Source organism: Gymnoscopelus braueri, assembly GCF_963280865.1.
Source record: "Gymnoscopelus braueri genome assembly, chromosome: 4".
NCBI classification, from domain to species: Eukaryota; Metazoa; Chordata; class Actinopteri; order Myctophiformes; family Myctophidae; genus Gymnoscopelus; species Gymnoscopelus braueri.
Window position 1 is genome coordinate 20,175,343 of NC_137605.1, and position 27,937 is coordinate 20,203,279.

The 27,937-nt window shown below is 43.4% G+C and overlaps 1 protein-coding gene across 1 annotated transcript; it reads left to right on the top strand.

The window, feature by feature from the left end:
- The first annotated feature begins 5,591 nt into the window (after nt 1-5,591).
- iffo1b (intermediate filament family orphan 1b) lies at nt 5,592-27,885 on the top strand. Its single transcript, XM_080426634.1, has 9 exons — nt 5,592-7,063; nt 10,937-10,997; nt 14,376-14,471; nt 15,143-15,280; nt 16,412-16,593; nt 17,397-17,517; nt 19,875-19,967; nt 20,331-20,461; nt 22,970-27,885. The coding sequence occupies exons 1-9, from the start codon at nt 5,967-5,969 to the stop codon at nt 23,073-23,075; spliced, it is 2,025 nt and encodes a 674-aa protein (XP_080282760.1). The 5' UTR covers nt 5,592-5,966; the 3' UTR covers nt 23,076-27,885.
- Nucleotides 27,886-27,937: the final 52 nt, after the last annotated feature.

Consider the following 27,937-nt stretch of genomic DNA (forward strand, 5'->3'; position numbering starts at 1 on the left):
TCAGACTACTGTTTGGCCTCACACCTACAATTCATTTAACCCCTGCTCATTTGCTAGGGTGGGATGGCTCAGGGTAGAGGACAGAGTACAGCAACTCTCCTTCAAAGCCACTCTAAAAGAGCACTTACCGGTGGCTGCAGTTCGGAACTGGCCCCTGTAAAAAGTCCAAGCCTATCACCTGAAATACCCCCCCGCCCCTCATTAAATGTTTTCATGAATTGAATACACCGGACCCCAATGGAAACAAGCCATAGTGCTTTCTTGGGTTTAATCCTTTTAGCATAATTTTGTATAGAACTGTACTTTCTGCGCTTTTTTTTGTTAATAAAGTATTCAATCAATCAAACAAGTCACCCAGATGATCAGGACCTAATCCCTGCCATGTTATCCAGGTCCCATTGCATGGTCAACCCTTTTATTTACCAGATCATGGACAGGGAGTACTAGTAGAGATGTTGTGCACAAGATGCTGTTTGGACGAGAGGGCAGGGAGGGGTATGAGGTGCATAAGTTCTCTCTTGAACTGTACCTCAGACAGACAATCATTCCACCTCTCTCTTTTTGTCCTTTTTCTTGTGTGGTAACTGATGTCTCGCAGGATCACAGGAATACAGTCTGCGCACGATGGTTCTTACCATCGCACTCCTTTTGTTATATGCTAATATGGGTTGTTTGTAATATTAGTAATTTAGTTGTGAGTGAGTTGAAGCTTATTATTCTATTGCACTTAAATTATGCTGAACAAGTGCATCACTATGCCTTAGATGTAAAAGGTGATGTCTCTAATCTGGTGCTTGTATTTCTGCTCTGTGGGTTATTTTAAGACAAAAAAGAGAGAGTGAAACTGCAAGACAGCAAGTAAAAGATCAAGTTATAAGGAAAGTGGGTGTATTTGCCTGTCATGGAAACAGTTGTCAAGCCAAACATTTGTCATTGCTCTTGCTGTCAAATGTCCCTCTCATGCCAAGTTCCAGGCCTGCATGCATGGTAGCCTACTGATTAGAGAAGTAAGTTTCAACACCATTTTTGCTAGGCACACAAATAGTAGAGGCCCTAGGAGGGGTCCACGCGCGACTGCTTATTTTTTTTTCTAGTTTTGATTTTTGGCATCCATAGGACCTCTAATATTGGGATTTTGATGATCCCAAGAAAGAAAGTGGTCCCAAGTGTGTTTTTTTCAATGTTTTATTACCCCTATGAGACCTGGGAGATGGCTGGCTGGAACGCCGGCGAGAGTGTCTTTCGGAGACTGTGGAACGCTCAAATTTAGACGTAGCCCAAAGATAGAAATACCATTAGATTCCAGACAACCTCAGGTTTCCAATGAGACCTTTTCATGCTACCTTGTCGGGAAGGGGTCTAAGTACCTAATGATTCAAAGTTAAGACAACATTTTGGCGAGGGAAAAACGACCATCACCATTTTCCAAATGGTCCCTTGAGCTGTCACCTCAATATATGTGAATGGAAATGGGTTAAATGGATACCTACAAGCCTCCCCTGTACAGACATGCCAAATTTATGCCAATCTCATGCAGTTTTGGGCAAGAACCATGCAGTGTTTTGCATGCAGTACAAATATGTAATTTCCGCCTATTGTAAAAAGGAGACCACTTTACTGCATCTATAGCTGTATGAGACCACTGTACTGTATCTATAGCTGCATGAGACCACTGAACTGTATCTATAGCTGTATGAGACCACTGTACTGTATCTATAGCTGCATGAGACCACTGTACTGTATCTATAGCTGTATGAGACCACTGTACTGTATATATAGCTGCATGAGACCACTGTACTGTATCTATAGCTGCATGAGACCACTGTACTGCATCTATAGCTGCATGAGACCACTGTAATGTATCTATAGCTGTATGAGACCACTGTACTGTATCTATAGCTGCATGAGACCACTGTACTGTATCTAGACCACTGTGCTGAATCTATAAACCACTGTACTGCATATATAGACCATTGTACTGCATTTATAGACCACATACATTGACCACTGTACTGTAACTAATATAGACCACTATACTGCAACTCAACACAACTTAAAACATTTATTTATAAAGCACATTTAACATGACCAGGTCACCCAAAGTGCTGCACAGGTCGCCACGAAGGCTCGGTAGATGCAGTACAGTGGTCCACAGATGCACTAGAGTAGTCTACAGATGCACTCGAGTGGTCTACAGATGCATTATAGGTGTCCACAGTGGTCTACAGATCACGACAGTGGTCTACAGATGCACTAGAGGGGTCTACATATCACAACAGTGGTCTACAGATGCAGTATAGGGGTCTAAAGATGCACGACAGTGGTCTACAGACACACTAGAGTGGTCTACAGACACACTAGAGTGGTCTACAGATGCACTAGAGTGGTCTACAGATGCACTAGAGTGGTCTACAGACACACTAGACTGGTCTACAGATGCACGACAGTGGTCTACAGATGCACTAGAGTGGTCTACAGATGCACTAGAGTGGTCTACAGATGCACTAGAGTGGTCTACAGACACACTAGACTGGTCTACAGATGCACGACAGTGGTCTACAGACGCACTAGAGTGGTCTACAGATGCACTAGAGTGGTCTACAGATGCACGACAGTGGTCTACAGATGCACGACAGTGGTCTACAGATGCACGACAGTGGTCTACAGATGCACGACAGTGGTCTACAGACACACTAGAGTGGTCTACAGATGCACTAGAGTGGTCTACAGATGCACTACAGTGGTCTACAGATGCACTAGAGTGGTCTACAGATGCACGACGGTGGTCTACAGACACACTAGAGTGGTCTACAGATGCACTAGAGTGGTCTACAGATGCACTAGAGTGGTCTACAGATGCACGACAGTGGTCTACAGACACACTAGAGTGGTCTACAGACACACTAGAGTGGTCTACAGATGCACTAGAGTGGTCTACAGACACACTAGAGTGGTCTACAGATGCACTAGAGTGGTCTACAGATGCACTAGAGTGGTCTACAGATGCAGTACATGGTCTACATATGAACTACAATGTGTCTGTAGACCACTCTAGTGTGTCTGTAGACCACTATCGTGCATCTGTAGACCACTCTAGTGCATCTGTAGATCACTCTAGTGTGTCTGTAGACCACTGTCGTGCATCTGTAGACCACTCTAGTGCATCTGTAGACCACTGTCGTGCATCTATAGACCACTCTAGTGCATCTATAGACCACTCTAGTGCATCTGTAGACCACTCTAGTGCATCTTTAGACCCCTATACTGCATCTGTAGACCATTGTTGTGATCTGTAGACCCCTCTGATGCATCTGCAGACCACTGTCGTGATCTGTAGACCACTGTGAACACCTATAATGCATCTGTAGACCACTCAAGTGCATCTGTAGACTACTCTAGTGCATCTGTGGACCACTGTACTGCATCTACCGAGCCTTCGTGGCGACCTGTGCAGCACTTTGGGTGACCTGGTCATGTTAAATGTGCTTTATAAATAAATGATTTAAGTTATGTTGAGTTGCAGTATAGTGGTCTATATTAGATACAGTACAGTGGTCAATGTATGTGGTCTATAAATGCAGTACAATGGTCTATATATGCAGTACAGTGGTTTATAGATTCAACACAGTGGTCTAGATACAGCACAGTGGTCTCATGCAGCTATAGATACAGTACAGTGGTCTCATGCAGCTATAGATACAGTACAGTGGTCTCATACAGCTATAGATACATTACAGTGGTCTCATGTAGCTATAGATGCAGTACAGTGGTCTCATGCAGCTATAGATGCAGTACAGTGGTCTCATGCAGCTATAGATGCAGTACAGTGGTCTCATGCAGCTATAGATGCAGTACAGTGGTCTCATACAGCTATAGATACAGTACAGTGGTCTCATGCAGCTATAGATACAGTACAGTGGTCTCATACAGCTATAGATGCAGTAAAGTGGTCTCCTTTTTACAATAGGCGGAAATTACATATTTGTACTGCATGCAAAACACTGCATGGTTCTTGCCCAAAACTGCATGAGATTGGCATACATTTGACATTTCTGTACAGGGGAGGCTTGTAGGTATCCATTTAACCCATTTCCATTCACATATATTGAGGTGACAGCTCAAGGGACCATTTGGAAAATGGTGATGGTCGTTTTTCCCTCGCCAAAATGTTGTCTTAACTTTGAATCATTAGGTATTTAGCCCCCTTCCCGACAAGGTAGCATGACAAGGTTGGTCTAATTGGAAACCTGAGGTTGTCTGGAATCAAATGGTATCTCTATCTTTGGGCTACGTCTAAATTTGAGCGTTCCACAGTCTCCGAAAGACACTCTCGCCGGCGTTCCAGCCAGCCATCTCCCAGGTCTCATAGGGGTAAAAAAACACACTTGGGACCACTTTTTTTCTTGGGATCATCAAAATCCCAATATTAGAGGTCCTATGGATGCCAAAAATCTAAACTAGAAAAAAAAAAAAGCAGTCGCGCGTGGACCCCTCCTAGGGCCTCTACTAAAAGGGAGCATCAGCCGCTCCAATATTCAGAGCTGGAGGCTCCTCTGTGGTGAACTTTGGGAAGAAAAGGAAGAATAATTTAGGGAGGGAGAAGTAACGAAGGAAGGAGATTGTCAGGAACTGGTGTTAGGACCCAAGTGCAGGAACTCAAACTCAAACAAAGGCAGGAGATGGAGATCACATAAACTTGAGTTTACTCTGTGAAAACATAGAATAACAGTACAGTACATACATAGAACCTGACACTAACTTAAGGTCCAGCACTAATCACAAAGACAGAGTTTAAATAGTCACTGGAGCTCATCACCCAACCAGGCTCAGCTGGTCCTCACAGGTGACAGCACTCAGGGCAATCAGAGTCTTGGCCTCAGGTAGAAGGGAGAGTAGGAGATTGGCTGGAGGGAAATAGGAGCAGGGCATGGAAGGGGCAGAGGCATGGCAGAGATGGTTGAAAATGTCCACCTCCAGAACAGAAGACTAGTCACTGTTTTAGGTGTGAGTGGGAGACCACCCCCTGGACACGTCACCGATGGAGAGAGAGAATGACATACAGACAGAAACTGAGAGAAGAAAAAAATAACAACACAAACAATAGCCTACAATAATAGGTATTCAACATAACATAAAATGTATACATTTGTGTGCCTGAAGTGTATAGCCTAATTGAAGCTCATGAAATAGGTTGAAACTAGGTTGGCTTTTGATCTCTTTCGTATACATCAAATAGGCTATTTTGTACTACTGTGTCAATTATAGGATTTAATTTAGTCTTTTTGCTATTTACAAAACTCCAACATAACATAACAAACCAATTATTACCAATATAAATTATTATTTATTGGTGATCATATATATATATATATATATATATATATATATATATATATATATATATATATATATATATATATATATATATATATATTATTGATTTCGTTTTTTATTTGCTTTCTTTCAACCAATGGAAGGAGAAAAGTGAATGGAGCGCAGCTCCTCTAGTAGAGTATTTACGGTAACCCTCTCCTTATCCAAATCCCGCAGCACTTGCTGCGGTCACATCATCTTATTGCTGGAAAGGGAACTTCACTGATTCCACTTTTATTCATAAGAGCTCCGCACCCGCTTGTCTTTAAACTAATTACATTTATTTGACGGAACGTTTTTTTTCGCGCGAAGATATATCGGATTTGTCCTTTTGTCGTATTTATTATTTAGTTTAGTACGTTTTCCTATGTTTTGTTGTCGCTGGAACCGCTAAATCGAGGGCGAGAGGACTGATCCAGCCTATGTTTAGACCGGACAGCTTTAAGATTCTCAATTAGAAACGCTTACATCATCGGACAATCGCAGACCTTGCGCGCACAGTCTATCTCGGTAGGCTTTTTTGAGCTAAATATCATTCAACCCAGTTACTGTATATTCAACTGTAACAAGCCAGTTAATCCCCGTCCGTGTTCATGCCAGATCTGCAGCGCTTTAGTTTTCCATACCATAGCATGAATCCTTTGTTGGGAGGCAACGCGCTTCTCCATCATCAGCAGCATCAGCATCAAAACACAGCATCATCCAGCCACCCGGACTCTCCGTCCGGCCTCCTGCCAGACGTCGTCTTCGGCGGACCGGCGGACCCCGCGTCCTTTCTGCTGGGCGACCACCAGCAGGGACAGGTGGGCCTTCTGGGCCACGATCTGCCCGCGCTCGAGTTCACCGCGCCCTCCTCACAACAACAGGCATCATCTCCTTACCGCCATCACAACATCTACGGCCACCACCTCCACCTGCACCGCGCGCTGCCACCACCCCCACCCCCTGCAGCGATGGCCCTCAGAAATGACCTGGGGTCCAACATCAGCGTCCTCAAGACGCTCAACCTGAGGTTCCGATGCTTCCTGGCCAAGGTGCACGAGCTGGAGCGGAGGAATAAGATCCTGGAGAAACAGCTGCAACAGGCGCTCGACGCCAATAAAGGCTGTGAAGGGAGATGTGGTGAAAGCAAGAACACGCAGGAAACAGGTGTGCAGACCGGGTTTGTGGGCACGATCCCGCTCAGGCCTGGTTCCCTGCCGTTCCACAACACAAACAACTCTGCCAGGAGGCCCACCACGCTCTTCACGCCTCCGCTCACATCAACACATGTACTCTCTCCCGGAATCAGGAATGAAAATCCTGCTTCGAACCCAACCGAACAGAACCCCAGAGCGAACCCAACGATCACCATCAGCCTGTCGACTCCAAATGTGGATTCCCCCAGTGGCTCCAAAACCTTCTCCAGCACCGGTTCTGGCCCAGGAACATCAGACAATCCTCCCCCACGGTTCCTTCCAGGCCCAGGAACATCAACCAATCCTCCCCCGCGGTTCCTTCCAGGTACCATTTGGTCCTACAACCACACCCGCAAGTTTGGTACCGGCGTGGAACACGTGACCAGCCCCGGTGTGTCCTGGCAGCATCCGGACGGAGTTGGGGTCCAGATTGACACCATTACTCCAGAGATCAGAGCCTTGTACAACGTCCTGGCTAAAGTGAAGAGGGAAAGAGATGAGTATAAACGCAGGTAAATAACATGTATTATTATACAGTCATTTCTGCTGTAGAAATCATATTTCATGCCTTTATCTTGCATAATATGTCCTTCATTAATACCGCAGACAACATGAACATTTAAAAGTTAATATAATGCAACACAAAAGTAACATCACACAACTCGGTGTCACAATAACTGCCTTGAGCTGACTTGCAGTGTTGCCAGAAAATAAAAAACAACCTGATTATTGGCAACAATTTCTCTTATGAATTGTTAAAGTGGAACTTTAACGGTACGTCGGTACTACATCTGCACACCAGCTATAGGCATGTCTGTGCATAAAGATGGACAAAGCCTGACCATACGTTCCAAGTTATGGTCAAGGCAGCTGAATAGGCCTATACGTAAAACCCAAAGTGGTTGCATTATGCTCCACTTTGGAGGAGTGAGTGAGGCCATAAACCTGTGATGAGAGCAGCTGTCTCCTATAGAAGTAGAGTCAGCAGAAAGCTCCTTCATCCATCACCGCCAACCCTGACCCTGTCCGCTGCATTCACGTCAGGGTCGTCTGACCAGAGCGACAGATGGCATTGCTGGACATACATGTATCAAACATGATCACTCCCTGTGTGCTAAATATAAAAGGAGAATAAAGGTCAACACATTAGGGATATTTTAAGAACAGCCCTCCTGGGTCAACCAATTGAATGGAATAGAATGGAGTATTTGTAAGAAGAAAACAGTCAAGATGCAAGGACAGAGCTTCACGTTCATGTTTACCAAAAGAAGCACAACATTAATCCTGGTGGTAGACTGTAGTAGAGAATAATTCTGGTTTGGAATTCAGGTTGATACCATATGGGGCAAAGGACCTCATCACGGTTCAATATATGGCATACAGGGGGTTTCCTTACATTAAATTGCTAACATCCTACAAACAGGCATTGTCTTGTAAAGTGTGTCAAGAATCTGTTGGAATTAAAGTTCCTCCCACAAGTATTATTCATGGCCTGAAATAATCGCTGGCCCTTCTGCCCCAGGGCGCAGAGTGGCCATCATTGAATTCCTCTCTATTATGTGTAATTGAGCGAGCATGCATTGGTCAGAGCAGTGTTCCTGTCAGTGACAACAGGACAGTGGGCCCTTTATGAAGAAGGGAACAGGGTGAAAACGTGGAATAGCCTGCCTCTTCATGTAGACAGACTGAGATCTATTACATGCAATGGAACAGCACAAGGTACAGTCAGACATTTGGGCTAAAAAGATAACACAAAAAAGTCCTGGGGACTTGTTGTTTCCATTGTGTTCCTAAATCAATCAATCAATAATCAATAAATTATCAATCGGTTGCTACTAGAGGATCCATTCTGTAAAAGACTTTGATTCAATAATTTACAGAGACAGACTGTGAATGGCTGACCAATTAACTGTGATTAGGAATTTCAATTGCGTTTTTTAGAACAAGGGGCTCTATGAGTAAGTAAGCAGTTTATATCAGTTATTTTAGAGCGATGAACTCTGTATGTATGTATGTATGTAGTATGTGTATGTATGTTTTATTACATACATACATTTTAATTATATATTTTATTACATACAACACATGTATATACAACATATGACAAACAATGAATTCAAACTGGGTAGGGAGGCAGTACAGCAACAATAATAGACAACAATAATAAACATCAGCACAACAACAGATATGCAAAATGCATATTTCATTTTAGTTAGGTAAGATAATGTTTCACAAAATCTGCTAATCTGTTTGTCTTGGTCAACAGAATGCTTTAATTTATAGTTCATATGATGGTGTCATGTTTGCACATCTACAAACTCACAACGCCACATCGCGTCACTTTGTGAGTTTGTAGATTGGATATTTTTGGTGCGCGCGACACCATTGTACAGCGGAGTATAAATCAGGCCTGAATGAAGCTGCGCTTGCCATTGTTTCCAGGTTGTCCATCTTTACATAATGAGCCTGTCTCAGGACTGTGAGCAGGAACATTACGAAACAGGAAAAGTGTCATTTCCCATTAGAAATGAATAGGGCTGGTGTCCTGTCAGAAAAAACAATGGTGGAATTTGTGCAGGTCACACAAAACCTCAAGGAGCTTGTAAAACGTTTTGCCCCAAAAACAAAATCAAAAAGTTATCTCCTGAGTTACGGCTATCCCACCTGAACTAGGTCAATGCTAAACTCCACTATACATCTGTATATCTGATGGTCTTCTCAGTCAAAAATGTCTCTCAATTGCCAGTTTAAACACATTCTTTATACTTATTTGACCCCAGGGGTCTATATTAGATACCCTCCTTTTCCCCTCTACACCCAATCTCTTTGCCAAAAATAGCCGATCTACAAGCGACGCGTTGTGAGCTTGTATATCTGCTAATGTTCACCCCAGCATAGGGACGCTAGGGTTCCAGTGATTAACAGAGGAATCTCTGTTATTGCTCCCAGGAGCCTTTTTCTTGAATAATGTCTTGAGAAATAAAATTACATTAGTCCATGCACCTCAGGCCAAAGCCTTAGGGACACAAAACACACGCAAGTATCATTTTCCTCAAAAGCTTGCAGTGATTCTTGGATTCACTTTTCTGTACCCTACCCTGCTGAAACCCCCCTACCCCCCTACCCCCCTACGCTTTTGACAAAGTGATTGTTCACACAAGGACCACTTAACCCCCACCCCTCTTCTCTCCTCCCTCTGCCCCCCCCGCCCCCTCCTCCCCCTTCTTTTCCTGCACAGTCATGTCTTTTCTCTGGCCAGGAGAATCTCTCCCCACCTTGCTCTGCCGTCAGCATCAGTCCCTCCCCTGACTCCTTGTCCTACACGCTACCCCACCCCCCTCCTACTCTTGCTCACATGCCCACACTCACGTATGCCCACATGAATACACTCCCCCCCCTCCACATGTGCGCACACACACACACACACACCCCCCGAGCCCCTGTCATGCTGTGTACCTCACGTGAACATGCGCACACAAACCTACACGTACTCTAACCCCCCCCGCCTCTCTCTCTCTCTCTCTCTCCTTGGTTCCACTGCGTAAGTCTCCTCTCTACGATCCACACAGTATCTGCAATGCAGCACCGGGCTGCGGGCTGTGATAGCTGCTAAAGCGTGGGTTGGCTTGCAGGAGGGGTTCTTCTCCTCTTTCTCCCTCTCACTTCTCTCACCTTACCCCATCACACCACCACCAAGCTTCTCCATGACAACACTCCTTTCTCTCTCTCTCTCTCTCTCTCTCTCTCTCTCTCTCTCTGCTCTGTACATCAGTTCCTTTTGGGTTCAGTTTTCCACTGCTTTCCCGTAGTCCCCGGGCTGTGCCGCAGCATTCTGCATTTTAAAACGGCAATCATATAAGAGGTTGTACTGTACTAGTCTCCGCAGTGAGCACGGCTCCGCACGGGCCTGTGTGTGTTGTTGGATAGAGTCACACCCAGTTTGCTGTCATGGATGGCTCTGACATGGCCATCTCATAGGCTTTTAAACGAAGTGCAATTCAGGAGTTGTTAGGCAGAAAATACAGTCTGTCACACGAGCAGTCAGTCACTCAATCACATGTGCATGTGTACGCACGCACGCACGCACGCACGCACGCACGCACGCACGCACGCACGCACGCACGCACGCACGCACGCACGCACACACACACACACACACACACACACACACACACACACTACTACTCAGTACTCACTAAGCTGCTCATATTGCCATGCAATGATCGATCACAAGGCTTGTTATGATCTTGGTAATAGTTCTATTATAATGTTACGTAGAGAAAACGCCGACTCATTCCACTGATCCTTTATGTCCAACTTTACTCATGTTTAGATTAATTTAAAGTATCACTGCCTTTTCCTTGTATGTGTCTCTGTTCTGCTAGATGGGAGGTGGAATACACCATGAGGGTGGATCTACAGCAGAAGATGACAGACCTACAGGAGGTGTGTATACGTACAAGAAAAATGACAGTATGTGCATGAGTGCATCCACAGGGCAGTCCAGGGGGGCAGGTTAGCAGTGCAGGATGTGTAGGTTGACCCCTCTCATTAGTCTCCCGAGACAGGCTGTTGGCCCGCACAATTTACAAAATGCTTGAGCCTGTTCATCGGAAGCGCTGAAAATCCACAGAAAATAAAGCAGAAGTCCCACCTCCTCCTATGAAGCCTATCCAGCTTGCTGCTTAGCGATCTACAAGCTCACAGCTTGTACTGTCGATTGGCTATTTCCACAATGTTTTAAATATTCAGAAAGTATGAAATTGTTAAATATGCCAGTCCTCGAATTCATGGATTTGTTTTAGTTTTTGTTGCATTCCTAAGCTAATAATTTGATTCCCGTCTCCTACCGACTAATGTATCCGGTAGGAGACACAAAGTAGATTCTTTGTGTCTCCTACCGGAAATACACACGGTCATCAAATTGTTGGCTTAGGAATGCGACAAAAACAAAAATAAATCCATGAATTCAAGGCTTCATGGGGCATGCAATTGATATAAAATAAGTAATTTTTTGGGTGAACTCCTCCTTTAAGTTGTTTGTCATATCTGCCCTGTGTAATGTTTGTTTACAAAGCCTTAACGGCAAACAAATATGCTTGATTAATCGTCAAGTAAAATGTCATGATGGTGACAGCCCTAGCTGTCTAACCGGAGAGCCTCTCATCCATAGGGCTGTCCAGGCTGGCAGGCCAGCAGTGCAATATGTGTAGCTAGGCTGCTGTGTCTGAGGACTCAATGGTTGACAGCTTTACACTTTCTCACTGACTCACTGACTCCTGGGTGTGAAGGGAACCTAATTTAATAGCATGTACTGCGCTTAGCCTAAGACTGTTAGCTAACCTAATGATGGCATAGCACTTGTCTCTATGGTCTGTCTATAGGCATATAGCAGTGAAAGGTGCTTCGTATATGTTTGTTATGATATTGATTTTAAACAAAACAAATGAGACAGCCTACACATTTATAGTTACAAATTTAGTTATATACATCAGTTTTTTGGTTGAGATGGGACTGTATTGGCAAGCACAAAGTACTTGTCATAAGTCGTTTTCTTGGGGGGGGGGGGGGGGGGGGTTATGAGTTGTTTACTGCAATTATCCAATTCCTGCAATAGCTTAACTGCCTAACGTCACAACCGGACTGACCGTAAAGATAACTGACCATTTTGATAGGAGCATGCCACTTGCTGTCAGTAAATATGACTTCATCTCAAAAGGATTACCATTTTAGTATTTCCTGTTTCAGATTTCTTAGAATTCCTGTAGCTGTGTTTGTGTCTTTTTGTGTATGTATGTATGTTTGTGCGTGTGTGCGTGCTTGCGTGTGTGTGTGTGCGTGTGTGTGTGTGTGTGTGGTGTATGTGTGTGTGACTAGACCAGACTATAATGTGGGGCATCACAGTGTGCGTGTACTTGCGTAGACTTGCAGTGCCAGGAATTTGTGTGCATGCATGCTTGCGTGATTGCTCGCGCGCGTATGCATGTGTGTGTGTGTGTGTGTGTGTTGTGTGTGTATGACTGCCAGTAATGTGCGGTGCGTGAGTGACCCACTTTTGCAGGCAGGTTGGTATCAACAGGGGACCACATGCAGCAAACTGATGCCTGGTGGACTCCTGTGTAGTGCAGCAGAGAGCAAAATAAACAGTGATCTGTCAAATAGAGTAATCATGTGTAAAGATCCTCAGGAGAGGTTTGCCAGATTTATACTTAGTTGCATGGCAGTGTCTCACACAGAAAAGGTGTGGTGCGCCGCAACCAAGTATAAATCATGCATTATCTATTCAGGATGTTCTGTGTGTGTGTGTGTGTGTGTGTGTGTGTGTGTGTGTGTGTGTGTGTGTGTGTGTGTGTGTGTGTGTGTGTGTGTGTGTGTGTGTGTGTGTGTGTGTGTGTGTGTGTGTGTGTGTGTGCGCGCGCATGCGCACGCTCGTGAGTAAAGACCTCTACACACTGTACGATATTTGACCCGATTTCACTATCGGGGATATCTTTTGGTGTTCGCCGACAAAACCACCGATCTCAGTTAAGATCGGGCATCCCTCGGCGAGGTGTTGATCGCGCAGTGTGTAAGGTACTCCGAGAAGAAACACCCCGATAAAGTACGGTCGGCGAGGGGTTCCCGATAACTTTTAGATTTCAAACTTGTTGGATAATTGGGGCTATCGGCCCGGATCTAGTGCACGCTACAGCCAATGAGAGCACATTACAGCCACGCACCGTGGCTAGTCCTCCCGCATAGAACCGCAATATTACTGTCCAGACAGTCCAGTCCTGTATTAGTTAAACATGCTAAAACAGATTGATAGAGTGAGCGAGCCTGCTCGACGATGGGGCTGTTTATTATTAGAGAGGAATAGGGCTTGCAGACAGAGAGAGAGAGAGCTGTGTGTGTGTGTGTGTGTGTGTGTGTGTGTGTGTGTGTGTGTGTGTGTGTGTGTGTGTGTGTGTGTGTGTGTGTGTGTGTGTGTGTGCGTGCGTGCGTGCGTGCGTGCGTGCGTGCGTGCGTGCGTGCGTGCGTGCGTGCGTGCGTGCGTGCGTGCGTGTGACGCACGTATGTATCTCTGAACAGTATTGCCAGCTTTTGCGTGAGAAATAAGCAACCAGGTCTATGAAAACAAGCCCAACAAAAGGCTGCATGAGCACTTTAAACCTATATTCAAATAAAATAGCCGATCTACAAGCTCACAACGCGTCGCAGCTATTTTCAAAGAAAAACAACAACATTAAGAGATAAAGCCAAATAAGCAACTACACTTTGGAAATAAGCTAAAAAGAAACGCAACCACCAATATTTTTTACAAGCAACTCGCTTATAATAAGCGGACACGGCAACACTGCTTCTAATCTGAATTGCACCCTGGTTGACTTTTGAAATGTTTGTTTCAGAGAGAGAGAGAGAGAGAGAGAGAGAAATACAGAGAAATTGAGAATTATTTAATGTCAATCATTAGCGTCCTGTCTCGGTCTCGCGCATATATCACGGGAGCCTTTCACGTTTCCGTGAGACGTTTGTAATAAAAACAAATGTATGTATTGGGTCGGGATCACATCGTGGTGAAATATATTGCAATCAGTGAACCCCTGTTGCCGACCAATCAATCGTGCGAGAATCACAACGATATATTTAGCCCGATTTCAAGAGAGAAACTCGTGCAATGTGAAATGCTTAACGATCTGTTCACTCGCCGACCATTTCAAATATCGTACAGTGTGTAGAGGTCTTTAGTTAAAGAAAGTATGTGTGGGTGTTTGTGTTGTAGGTGTGATGTTTCCACACCTCTGTTCCTCATTACATTGATTTTTTTTGTGTGTGTGTGTACAGGACCTGCAGGAGAGCGAGGGTTGTCAGGATGAGCTGGCTGTCAGGGTGCAGCAGCTCAAAGGAGAGCTGGTTGTCTTCAAAGGCCTCATGAGCAACGTGAGTCCAACATACTGTAACCCTGTGGAGCCACCATCCACCGGAGTGCAGCTGTGACCGTCATGAGACCAACTGCACATATTTATCAAATACTATTTGTCCATAAATCCTGAGACAGTCAACACTGTATGATGGAAGGAGAGGGGAGAAAGAAACTGCCATTTTGTCCCACCACCGTTATTGTTTTGGTGCACACTGCACAGACAAGCTATGGACACACAACAGAGGAGAGGAGAGCAATCTGTGGAAAGCACAGAATCAGAATCAGTTTATTCTTTCATACTGTAAGTACAGTATGAACAGCTAAGGAATTTGGTTAGCTAACACTCAAGGCATCACAATGTGCCCCATTGTGAGCTTGTAGATTGGCTATTTTCGTCGAAAATATTTGGTATAGAGGAGAGGGGAATAAAAACAGGGCCTATTATAGACCTATACTATATCTACCATGTATACTGTAGGAAGGGTTCAATGGTAAAGGAACATTAAATAGGAAGCATATACAGTACATAAACTTAAATAGGAAACATATGAGGCACACTGTGAAGCATTGTCTTGACTATTGCTCATTTTGTCAATTACATTTCTGTTGAACACCAGTAATTGTGTAGTCCATGTTCATGTGCCTCTTCTCTCTCCACTCTCCACTCTCCTCCCCCACCTCCTTCTAGAACCTGTCAGAGCTGGACAGTAAGATCCAGGAGAAGGCTATGAAAGTAGACATGGACATCTGCCGTCGCATTGACATCACGGCTCGTCTCTGTGACGTGGCACAGCAGAGGAACTGTGAAGACATCCAGATGTACCAGGTAGCTACACAGTACCATATTCACCTTCATATGCTTTTAAATAATTTGTTATGCCTTATGTAAAGCATTTTGAATCGCCTTTGTGCATTCACTATACAAATCCGCTTTTACGTCTGAAGACCCCCGTCCAGGACAGGCTCAGGAGACTTGGCTCAGGTCTGAACCCATTTGATTTGGCGTTGCGACTGCATGCAGCCCCAGGCAGGGTTCGAACCCATGGCCATCCGCACGAAAGGCGTGTGCTCTAAAACGCTACACTAGGGTGGCCCCGCATTCACTTTACAAATAAACAATACAAATAAACTTGCCTTTCCTTGTAATTTCCTTTGACGTAATATAGTACCTTGCATGAGAAATTACAGCACAGAACACAACTGGGAATCCACCAGGGACCAGTTTATTACTTTGCAAAGTTGCAACCTTTGCACTGTAATTGTTTGGTGCATTAAAGGATGTCGCCATCTTGAACCTACGCGTAAATTGCTGCGCTGTGACAGGCTGTTGTGCAAAAACATGACTTGTGATTGGCCAAGCTGCATACAGGCGTGCTGCAGGGTTTCTGTCATTCCTGAGTGGTGAAGCCGACCACTATAGGCATTTGGGGCCTTGGATATATACACATTCTATCAGTGGTGCAAGAAGTATTTCCAGCAGCCCAAATGAAAATAATGCTGAAAATCAAAAATCAGCATCCAGCTGCATTGAAGAAGCCAACTGTAGACAGCAACTATAGTCTCTAGAGGGTGTTTCTATTCCTGGATGTATTCTACAACTAAGCAGCTGGACTCCCTATGGGTTTGTTGGTGGGAGAGTGTTTTGCTTGACTGGCTCTCAAGTAGAGCAATTCACAATTCTGTAATCGACAATTAATCAAAACAAATCATATTTGATCAGCTGTTGTTGCACCGTGCCCTTGTCTACTACTCACCATTGCACAAGGGCTGAATACCAGGACATTGTACAACCCAGTAACCCACTTTCATCAGCAATGGTGCAGCCCAGTTCTTGTGTTTCACTAGCTAGCAAGTGAAACGTCAGCCAGGCACATTGGAGTAATAGTTGCAGATCTGTGAACACACGCTTGTAATAGTGTCGTCTCTATGCTGAATCAGCCTCCTCCTCTATTCTCAGGTTCCCAACACACAGTCATCGCTCAGCAGTCGCTCCCGGAAACAAAACCCTGTGTCCTTTAATGGGAGCGAGGGGGAGGAGCAAGTCAGCACATCCGAGAGTGACGGAGGCGGAGCCAAAGAAGAGGGCGGCTCCTCTGCCAACCAGATCAATGAAGAGATGCAGAGGATGCTGAACCACCTGTGAGTGGCCTAAAGTTCATAATTATAGTGTTTCTGAGTGAGATATGTTTGTATTTTTCCATGTGTGATCCTGTCTGTGTATAATGTTTTAGAGTTTCTGAGCTTTGTATTCAAGAATTTGGCGATACGATACATATGATCAGAATCAGAATCAGTTTTATTGTCACATCACAGGTTTACAAGGTAAAAAAGTGGGTGAAATTCGTTTTTGTACATCGTTCCCATCGCAACGTTAGTTTCCATAGAAAGAAGAGGGGGGGGGGAGAAGAAGAGGGGGTGGGGGGCAAGTGGGAAGGAGATCAAAACAAGAGAGCAACAGATCTATAATCACAGATAATCACAATACATGTGATTCAGTATATTGCAATATATTGTAATACTGTACACAAAGCTATGTATCTTGATTAAAACGGTCATATTATAAAGAACACGCCACCATTATTAGAAAATTTAACTTTAAAAAAATCAGAACAGTGGGATCTGCATATGCATTTATCACAATCCCTGTTATGTAACGTATGTACGTATTTTTGTGCAATCTGAGCAAAGAAGTTAACATTTGCCTCTATATCAGTAAAGCATTTTTAATTAATTAGAAAGATACAGTGTTTTTGAGGATGGAGTATCACAAAATATAATATTGTGATACTCAAGTGTATTGATATTCACACCCCTCATTTGTGTGTGTGTGTGTGTGTGTGTGTGTGTGTGTGTGTGTGTGTGTGTGTGTGTGTGTGTGTGTGTGTGTGTGTGTGTGTGTGTGTGTGTGTGTGTGTGTGTGTGTGTGTGTGTGTATCTCACAGGAGGGAGTGCGAGTTTGACGATGATTGTGACAGTCTGGCATGGGAGGAGACAGAGGAGACCCTGCTCCTGTGGGAGGACTTCCCAGGATGCACTCTGCCCCCTGACCCCAAGCCAGGAGAGGTACGTTGCCACCTCGGCTGTGTTCAGCCACATTAGGCCTCGTGAATGAAATTAAACATCTCAAACATATATTTTTGTAATTCTGGGAAATACTACAAACAGCAACCACACACTCAAAACACTGAGTTTTAATGCAAACCTTCGGTCATTTGACCTTCTAATTCTGTGAAATAAAACAGTGATACATACAGTTCACACAAGCAAGTGGGTTCAAGTCCTACTTCTCAGCGGTTCTCAGCTCTTCAGCTTTCTTTTAAACCGTTTTTTTAATCTTTAGGTTTTTAGGTAGGATATCATAGAACTTGCAATATCTTCACGGCCCACCAGTGGGCCCCAGGCCACAGGTTGAGAACCACTGAATTATAGCATTGCGTGGTCACCTTCCAGTGCTTTAGAAGTGTTGTTGTCATGGGTTGGTATGGTGAGCTAATGGCAGCTAGTGTGGTTGTCTGTCCAGTATTTATCAGTACAGGTCTAATGACCTTCACTGCGCTTCTGTGCAGGGCTCTTAAAAAGCAAGTTTAGCATGTACGCACGCACGCACACGCACACACACACACACACACACACACACACACACGCACACACACACACACACACACACACACACACACACACACACACACACACACACACACACACACACACACACACACACACACACATGCAGTACAGTTAAAAAGGTTTGCAGACACACACATGTACACCTGCACTCAGATACAGTCTTCATCAGGCACTGATACTGATAAATGCGTGCAGGTATTTGGTTTCAGTCAGCCACTGTGTGCCATCTGAGCCTCCACTGTCCCCTTGAGAGACACAGACGAAGACGCATTAGTCAGTGTAATTCGATTAGATTATCGAATAATGTCTGCCATGTTTTAAGAGTCATACATTTGTTATTTGGTGTCGTATCACTGGATGCTTTCCACACAAACACATGTTGTCTTTACCGCTACGTGCTACTGCTTTATCATTCTCCATGTGGGAAGAAGCTCTAATATATTTTTATTTGGCAATAAAGTAATTTGGAAAGGTAATGGCATTTGTAGTTCAGTTCATGCTCCAAATAATATCACATGCCACAATTTAGACAGGTGAGACGTGCTCTGATGAAGGCTCAAGTGGTCATTAACCACTTTCAACCTCACTTCCCTATTTTGGGCACGTCATTATAGGCGATCTTTTTAAAAAAATTACAGAAAAATCCAGAATTGAGCAAAAATAGCAGATCTACAAGGCAAGCCCACAATGCATCGGGATGCAGTGCGTTGTGAGCTTCTAGATTGACTATTTTTGTTGTGTGACATGAAGTTGAAGTATGAAGTATAAAGTCAGTGGTGAAACACACATAACTAATCTATTGATTTAGCCATATTCACGAGGTGTGTGGCCCCTTTACCGTTTTCAACCTGGTGTATTGTAACAGAAAGAGGTCCTCTGTTATATTTGCTATAACCCTCATTTATTGACTGATATTTGCACAGCACATTGGCACTTTCACTAATTTGCACAGTTCACCTTAGTGCAATATAGAGTGCAATATGTATGTTGTGAGGTTTTATTGTTGAGTTTGATTGAATGCTTAACAGTACCTGGTGCGTTTCAGTATATTGGGCTGGACCATAGTCAGGAGGTCAATGGGGGGTTGTACTGTGCTTTTGCTATTGATATTTATGTTGTAGTATAGTGTGATAAAGAATTATGATTGTTGTAGTTCTTAAGCTCTCAAAGTCACTCTTTTAGCAAGTAAACGAACACAAACAAAGTTGATTCAGACAATATAGAACATCACCAAACCCAGTACTGTTTGTCTTTTTAATAAAAATGTCAACTTCCTGCTGATTTTACTATTTGAAGATCCGGATCCAGATCCGTCGATCCAGTCTGGGTTTTCTTCTTAATAAAAATAGCAAAATCATCTGGAAGTCATCAACTTTGTTTGCGTTCGTTTATGTGCTAAAATATTGACTTTGAGAGCTGTTTTACCATACAATGTAAGTCAATGAGGATCATATTTTCAATTATCAATTTCTAATCAATGGAGCAATTATTTTGGAGTTACATCATGGCAACTACACAACCCAAACCTCTACCAAAGTGGTCTTGTCCTTTAAGTGGTTAACATGTGTTATCTTTTGATATCGTGGCTGTCGGACAGAAACCTCATATCTCGACATTTCAACTTTTCATGTTTATTTTTTGTAAATATATGCCCTACTTTGCCATGCTGCAGTGTCACACAAAAGTAGCAAAAATATCTGATCTACAAGCTCAACAGCGACAATATGTACTTCTCATTGAAACCCACTGTCTTCATTGTACCAAAGTGTCCTTGCTGTGTCCTTTCTCTCCAGCAGGAGGACTGTCTGGAGCAGGTGATTAATGACACAGAATGTCTGTTCAAGTCCAGAGAGATGGAATACCAGAACACCATTGACCAGATCGAGGTGAGGTTTTCATACGTCTGTGTGTTACTGTTCACACATTACAGTATCTATCTATCTATGGATTGACCAATAGATAGATGTGTGTGTGTGTGTGTGTGTGTGTGTGTGTGTGTGTGTGTGTGTGTGTGTGTGTGTGTGTGTGTGTGTGTGTGTGTGTGTGTGTGTGTGTGTGAGAGTGACAGAGAGTATGATCGAGTGTGCATTTGTGTGTTGAGTGTTGATCCGTGATTGTGTTTGCCTTGATGTGAGTTTGTGTGTACGTACGCTACCTGCATGTTTTTCAGTACGTAGCCATGTGCTGGAAGAGATTATGATGATTATTATTGTGATTACAATGTTGATGTGGCTGTGGTTCCCCCCCAGTTTGACTTGGCTACAGCCAAGAGTGACATGAACCGTCACCTGCATGAGTACATGGAGATGTGTTCCATGAAGAGAGGACTGGATGTTCAGATGGAGACCTGCAGGAGACTCATCACACGGAGTGGAGACTGGTACAGCACTAATATACACCAGTGGCTCTCACACATGTTCATGTCAAGGACCCACAAGTTAGATAAGAAAATACCTTTTATTTATCCTGTGAGGGAAATCCAGTCGCCAAAGGCAGCACAGCAGCTTAAGATTCAGTTACAGGGCACGAAAAAAGTACTGTAGATACAGCAGGGTAAAAGACATCACACTCAAAAGAAACACCATCAATAATGAACAATATACACCCTCAACAGTGCATGCATAACGCAGGACAAAAAGAAATAATATGAGTGCACACATTAACCATGTCAGATAGTGTCCTTACTGTAATTAACTGTTGTTACTTCCTTATTGATAAGACACCTTTCATACCAATTTTACTGCCAACCAAACTGAGGTGATTCCCCTCCCCCACTCAGTAATCTGATGGAATTAATGTATGCTAGATGTACATCTTGCGTGTATATTTTAATACCTGGATTTCAGACTTTTTTTGTCACGGAGGTAGGATGTGTTGGTATTATTTGACAGTTTGTGTTTATGCATGGTCATTAGAGGGGGACAAATTATTTGTATAAACTCCTCAACCCACGTCTGCTCCCAATGCTTTCACCGCTGGTCAGAAAGAATGAATCACAATTTGTCTTTAGAGACCAACAAACGTTGGAGAGTTGGCACGAGCTACCAGGAGACCGCTTATCACCGCTAGCCTGACACTCAGCCTGAATTTTATTTTGTTTCACTCCATTATTCAGTCTGAGAGCCCTCTGAGTGCAGCTGTTTTCTGAGATGGGGGCGTGGCCAAAGTGGGACTCTTTGGCGATTGGTCCCGATTCCGATTGGGCCGGTTAGATATCTGGTTAGATATCTGAATGCGAGGCTAAGCGATTCAGGGGTTAGAGCCAGGCTATATCACCGCTGCTCAGTGATGTCATTTTGTAGTTATCATCTAACCATTTCGGTCATCACCGTGGATGGTAGCATGTGTGTACAAGAGCTACAGTATGTGCCGGCAGTGTCCAAACAAGTGCAAACTGTTTATTCTTTGTCGGAGTGAATGTGCGTATGGTGCTGTTAATATGATAATAATGGTATACAAACGTACTGAAACATTTTGTTGTTAATATGTGGTTTGGCACTCAGTACCATTATTGATTTCCCCCTAAGAATATGATACTTCCAAGCAGAAGTCAAGTCAGCATAAATACCTTCCCACATGTTTCCAGTGGCTGCCGGTGTTAACTGGACATGAATATTATTTATTCATTTTATTAATCATTTTATTTATATATATATATATAATTATAAATTAATTTTTTTACTTTCCATTTCCTTTACACCAAATCCTCCAACGGGGTAGTTTAACAGCCACAACCACTAGGGAAGCCAAGGCTTAGTAAGGCTTGTACTAGTAGACTCACTTGACTTCCTACCACCTGCCTTCACTGCTTGCACCCTAAAAGCACCTTACTGTGACCTATAGTACTATAGACATGACCATGTAACCCTAAATGACATGATTTCTCCATGCTGTGCTCTCTCATCCCACTCGTTTTTTTACCTCACCAAGTCAGCATGGGTATTTTTCAGAGTAGCTGATTGCAGACCAGCATTCTGGCTATGCCTGTTATCTTTCAAGCTGTTTTATGAATGGGCCATCTTTTCCATTTGTGCTCAATATGCGTTTTATTGGCCCCATTAATGTAAACGTTCTTCCCATTACCGTATATCTCCACCACTCCAGCCAGGCTGTGGTGGCCGCATCTCCCTTAGACCCACTCGGCAGGGGAAAATGCTTACAGCTCCCACCGGAATGGTTTCCCCTCATTCAGCGAGCTTGATATAGCTGTATCTTGTTCATAAAAGTGGTCATACTGTCACACCATTTCTCTTGTGTCCTGTTGAATCCAGCCGCCTAAATTACGTATGATGGTTCTCCCATCTTCCAGTCATGGGGAGTACAGCTGTCAGCCGCTGGGTTCCCCCATCCGCTTGCTTGTTTGGCGGTGGCTGCACGGGTGTTGATTCAGCCATTAGTGCTGTTACGAAGCACTGCTTCACTTTCTGCTGTCCTTCTTTCCTTTTAGGGCTTTTTGCCACCATAGAGCCCCCTTAGTGAACCCATGTGTTTTGGGGTTTTGACAATAACATGTGACTCTTTCGGTCACTTTTCAAGGTGGCTGGGCTGCCTACAGGCTCTCTGTGCTGCTACCACTTCCTTTTACCAGCACTCTTCTGGGACTCATGAAAAACGACGCAAGCTGCACACAGCGCTCTATACTGTAATGACCACATCCTTGATTAGTATGCAGCCTGCAGCTGCTGTGCTGGCATTGCTCCTCACTCAACTCACACTGCCTGTGAGACGAGTGACTTAATGTAATATCTATTCCTTTTTGTCCTGCCTTGTTAATCACTTGTCTTGCTTCTGTCCTCTCCTTGTTTGTTTCTCTCTCTCTCTCTCTCTCTCTCTCTCTCTCTCTCTCTCTCTCTCTCTCTCTCTCTCTCTCTCTCTCTCTCTCTCTCAGTAACTCTTCAGTCCCTGGCCCCGGTGAGGACAGCGAGAGAGAGAGGGAGAAGTCCTCCGCCTCTCCGTCTCCTCCTGCGTCCTCCTCTGGCTCCTCCAAATCCTGACACCACCCTCCCATCCCATAGGAGAAGGACCACCTCCTCCCATTTCATCCAGCTACAGTATCACATAGACGCTACACACCTTACTACTACAGCATCATAAGCACCATGTTTACATGTGTTTACATGTTTTTCGGCTTTCCATGGCTCTGGGTGTGATTGATTTTTTCTTTTTTTTAAGGACCTCACGCATACTGTTGAAATTGTGGTCACATCGTCATTAGTGTTATTATTATTGTTATTATTACTATCATTTCATGCAAATGTCACTGCCCAGTACCCATGCTTGAGAAGAGGCCTTATTACAGCTGCATTTGCCAGCATGTATGTCTAGGCCGAGGTTGTGTCTACTAATAGCAGCTAAGAGGGTGAGTTGCTGTTAGGAATCATGTTGATGTTGGCAAACTTTGGTAGTTGGATTATATCTTTGAATGATGGGCCACTGTTTTTACGAGGCAGTGTGGTGTAATAGATTGCTGTCGTGTTGACCCTTTGGGTTGTATAGCATGTGGACAAACGGTCCAATCAGCCGACACACGTGACAGACGGACACGTTACCTCGCAGCTCGCACTCGAGCTAGATGCTTCATCATACCACTGTGTTTGTACTACTATCATACAGTGCTTATATCAGTGGTTTTCACCACTTCCACTCCAATTCTGTACTGGTGAGATTGATAGAAGGGGATTTCTTAGCACATCTGAGTCTATCACGTTGTTATGATTTAAATACCACATTACTGCCTTGTTCTGTTATATCACACCAAAAAAATCTAAAAACAAGCTTTCTGTCTAGCCTCGTCACAGTCAGCCAGACACGGCAGATCCTGAGCAATAATTGTATCGAAACTTAGTGCTTCAGTCCAGTGCTTCATTATAGGAAACATAGAAAAAACATTGTAGAAAAAAAAGGAAAAAAAGAAATACACAACCAAAAATATGAAAGGCACACAGAATCACAAAAGCAGTTATATGCTAGCTCTGTTTGTGATTCAGAACTCTGGGGTTGCATCTCAGAAAGGCAACGCGCTCGCCTCCCTCTCAAGAACATCATTAACACAATCAGATTATGATTGTGAGAAGAAAGCCCTTCTTTAGTCCAGTGTGACGACAACATTCTCTGGCCCCTAATTCATGATGTCAGTTCAACCTGAGCAGGTAAAACACCTGGTACCAAATACAACGTAACGGTGCTTGCCTGCCAAAGTCCCAGCCAGGTGATGATTGGGAATAAAACATTGGACGGCAGAGTGTGTGGGGCATCAAGAGGGAAGTGTGCTGGTGTTTTCAGCTTGGAATGCAGCCATAGTGTCTTTGTCTGCCCTCAAGCGCAGTGTGAATAGTGTAAATAACGTACCGGTACTCTCTTGAAGCTGATGGGTTCAGCTTTGGGGCCTTGCTCTGTTCTCTGTGTCTTGCTGCCACTGACACAGGGGCAGATAAACACACGATAAAGTGTCAGCCTTAAGGGCTGCGCACGGCCAAATCCTGAGTGTTCGTTTAACTAATGCCAGACACGCCCCCCCCCCCCTCTTTTTTCAGTTTAGAGTAGACAAATATTTGCCCCCTTTTCTCCCAATTCAGTCGTTATGTCAATTCCCCAATTCCCCACACATTTTTGTGTAGTCTTGACACTGCTGCTCCTGCTAGTTCACCTGCCATTGAGGGGGAGGACAGGACATAGCGCCTCCACCTTACTCCTCACTGTTTGCCCTCCCCGCCCGGCTTCCTTCCCGCGAACACGGTCAATTGTGCTCGTATGGATGCTCGGCCGTCTCAATCGTTTGATGTAAGGTGGTCGTAAAACTCAATCCAAGCCGTCTTAACCACTTAAACCCTATGTACTTAGTTGACTGGGGTCCACCAGGGGTCTATACTGGGTCCCCTCCTTTTTTCCTTCGATACCAAATCTTGTGTTGTGAGCTTGTATATCCGCAAATTTCGCTGAATGTTCGCCCCAAAATAGAGGTGCTAGTGTTAATGTGGTTAAGTCAGACTTTCTCGTCTTGGCGTTACGATAAACATGTTTAATATTATCAGAAGTCTTTAGTCTTGTTGGCGCTTGCTCATGTGAAGCTCAATGATGTGAACGTTGTCGACAACCAATAGGTGCATTGCCTCTGTATTTTGCTGTGAACATACTGAAGGCCGCACTACTAGACACATAGATGTGAGAGGGTGTTAGACATTTGTTTTTTCAAAGTCTATTAGTAGGCGTAAAAGTTAATTCAACACTCAGGATTTTGCTGTGTATGAATTGAAGTTGTTTTATTCTCAGCCATATACACGTAGAAAGACAGCAGGCACCAGGCAGCTGTCATTACCTGTCACCGCGGCTGAGCAGGGCAGAAGGTTTGTGCAAAGATGAATTTAAAGCATACCATGGATAAATGAAACAATCAAACTGAAAGAGAAGATGAAACAGGCCTATGAAAAGACAATGTTAGCAGCCGAGTGCCAAAATGAATGAACATAAGCAGTCTGAATTAACCATGAATTTCTGTCAAAACCTAAAAATCAATGACAAATAGTGCTGCCGAAAGCTATCTCACCAACGGTGCTTGATGTATATACTGTAACTACACCTATTTTTGAGCTTCTGAACGATTGCACATATAAAGGGAGGGCAAAGCTAAAACATATACTAAACAATCAGCACTGATACATGTATAAAATGTAACAATGAAACCGTTAGAAATGGTCTAAATGTTTAGCAATATTTGAATTTATTACAATATTTGAATGTCCTCATCTCTTTCATGTCACAGGGAGAGAATGATACATATACCTCATTTTTACGTACTACATTAACATTCTTATAGATGCTTTACATCAATTAACCATCAAACATGTCTCATTACTAGGCTACCGCTAGTATGATATTATTTTAATGGTAAACTTTATTTCACTAAGAGAGAAATACCCTTATCAGAACTACTAGATCATTATTATTTAACAATGTCTCAGTGTAGGCTGGTCCATATTTAGTTTGTTTGTCTTTGTGGTTGGCTCAGGTGAACTGTAGTACTGTTGCTTCAGCTGCTGTTACCACTTCAGTGCTTTGTCTAATTAGTGTAGAAAACAAAGGACCTGATTGCTGAAAACTTGGTGTATCCTGAATGGGAAATATGAGGTTGCAAATCAGGGCACAAATCACAATCCACACTCACAACAGATGAAATACACAAAACAACATGTGAAACAGGGCAAATAAACACGTTAAAGTAGTAGTTCACCCCAAAAATTACTTGATTTCTATCAATTACACACCCCATGAAGCCTTGAATTCATGGAGATTTCTTTTTTGTCACATTCTGAGCCAATAATTTGATGACCGGCGGAAAGATGTTAATGTCCAACTGGAGACTCCGCCAGTCATCAAATTATTGGCTCAGGAATGCGACAAAAACTAATAAATTTCCACGATTTGAAGGCTTCATGGGGTGTGTAATTGATAGAACATACGTAATTTTTTGGGTGAACTACTCTTTAACACATATCAAATGAACTGCGTTAGGTGCAGAAACGAGGGCAGCGGTTTTGAAGCTTACTTAAAATGGCGTGCATGTCAGGTGCCAGGAATTGCTGATGCTGCTCTTTTGCTTGTGACTGAACTGGAGGAGGGTGTAGGAAGAGGGTGAGAAATGCAGTGCACCCTGTTTCCCTTTCAGTTTTATTTTCACGCACTGAGAGAGTGAGTCTCTGTGTATGCATGTGCCAGTGTGTATGTTTTTGGGTGTTCTATAAAGTGAGTGCTTTTTGAAAAGATTTTTTGCTTTGCAAGCCCGTCCAACATGAAGTGAGGAATACAAAAGTCTGGGACTCGTGTCCGTTATGTAATGTGTTTGAGCTCCAATTATTGCCTTAAAAACGGGATCCATTTAAATCATAGTAACTCTTTTTCAATGAGTCATTTCTTCATGGGTACTGTAATACTGTGGCTGCAAAGTAAAGTCTTTTTAAAAACAGCTCTAAAATGTAAAAAGAAACATTGACATGCAAATGCTTAGCAAAATTACTATGATGGCTTTTGACATTGTGCGTAAATAATGTGGTTGTGGGTATATAGACTGCAATAAGACTGCAATACAAGTACTTCCACAGTCGCACACTAAAGTTGGTGTGTACATGAACTTACACAAATGAAATTCTGGATGTTTTTTGTTTGTTTTTTGTTTTGTTTCTTTTTACTTTCCACACAACTGAAAAAAAGACAACACCTTGTTTCAAAATGTTTGAAGTGTATATTGTTTTTAGTTTAGTGCAACATTCAAGGCATTTGACCTGGCTTAGAATGTGGAATATTGCTTTGTTGTGTGTGACTGGTATAGGGTTGGGTAGGATTACTTTTAAAAGTTAACCTGTCACAGGTTACTGCTTATCTGCTGAGAATTGTAATTAGTAATGTAATTCACTAGAATGTTCAAGCTCATTAAAGTGATTGGATTACTTTCAGTTACGGTTGGATTATTTTGCAACAAATCAATATATCAAGGAGAATGTGAAATGTATTGTAATTTAGAGTGTGATGTGACTTGTATTATTATCATCACTTACAGCCATGACATTGACAACCATTGTAAAAATGATCTATAATACAATAACAAAGCATAATTCAGCAATAAGTAATCCAACAAGAAATTATATTTAAAAGAAAGTATCCGTAATTTGAGTCCTATCTTATTCACAGTAGCTGTAACTGATGACAGTTAGCAACTTAATGTAATCAGGTTACTGTACAGTACATCCATGTGTTTAGTGACTACCCAACCCCATGGTGACTGGACAGCATCCCTGAACATGTCAAAATGAAAGCGGGTTTGGCTAAAGCTTCACTGCAGAGATGTGTGTCGTGTCGAAGAGAC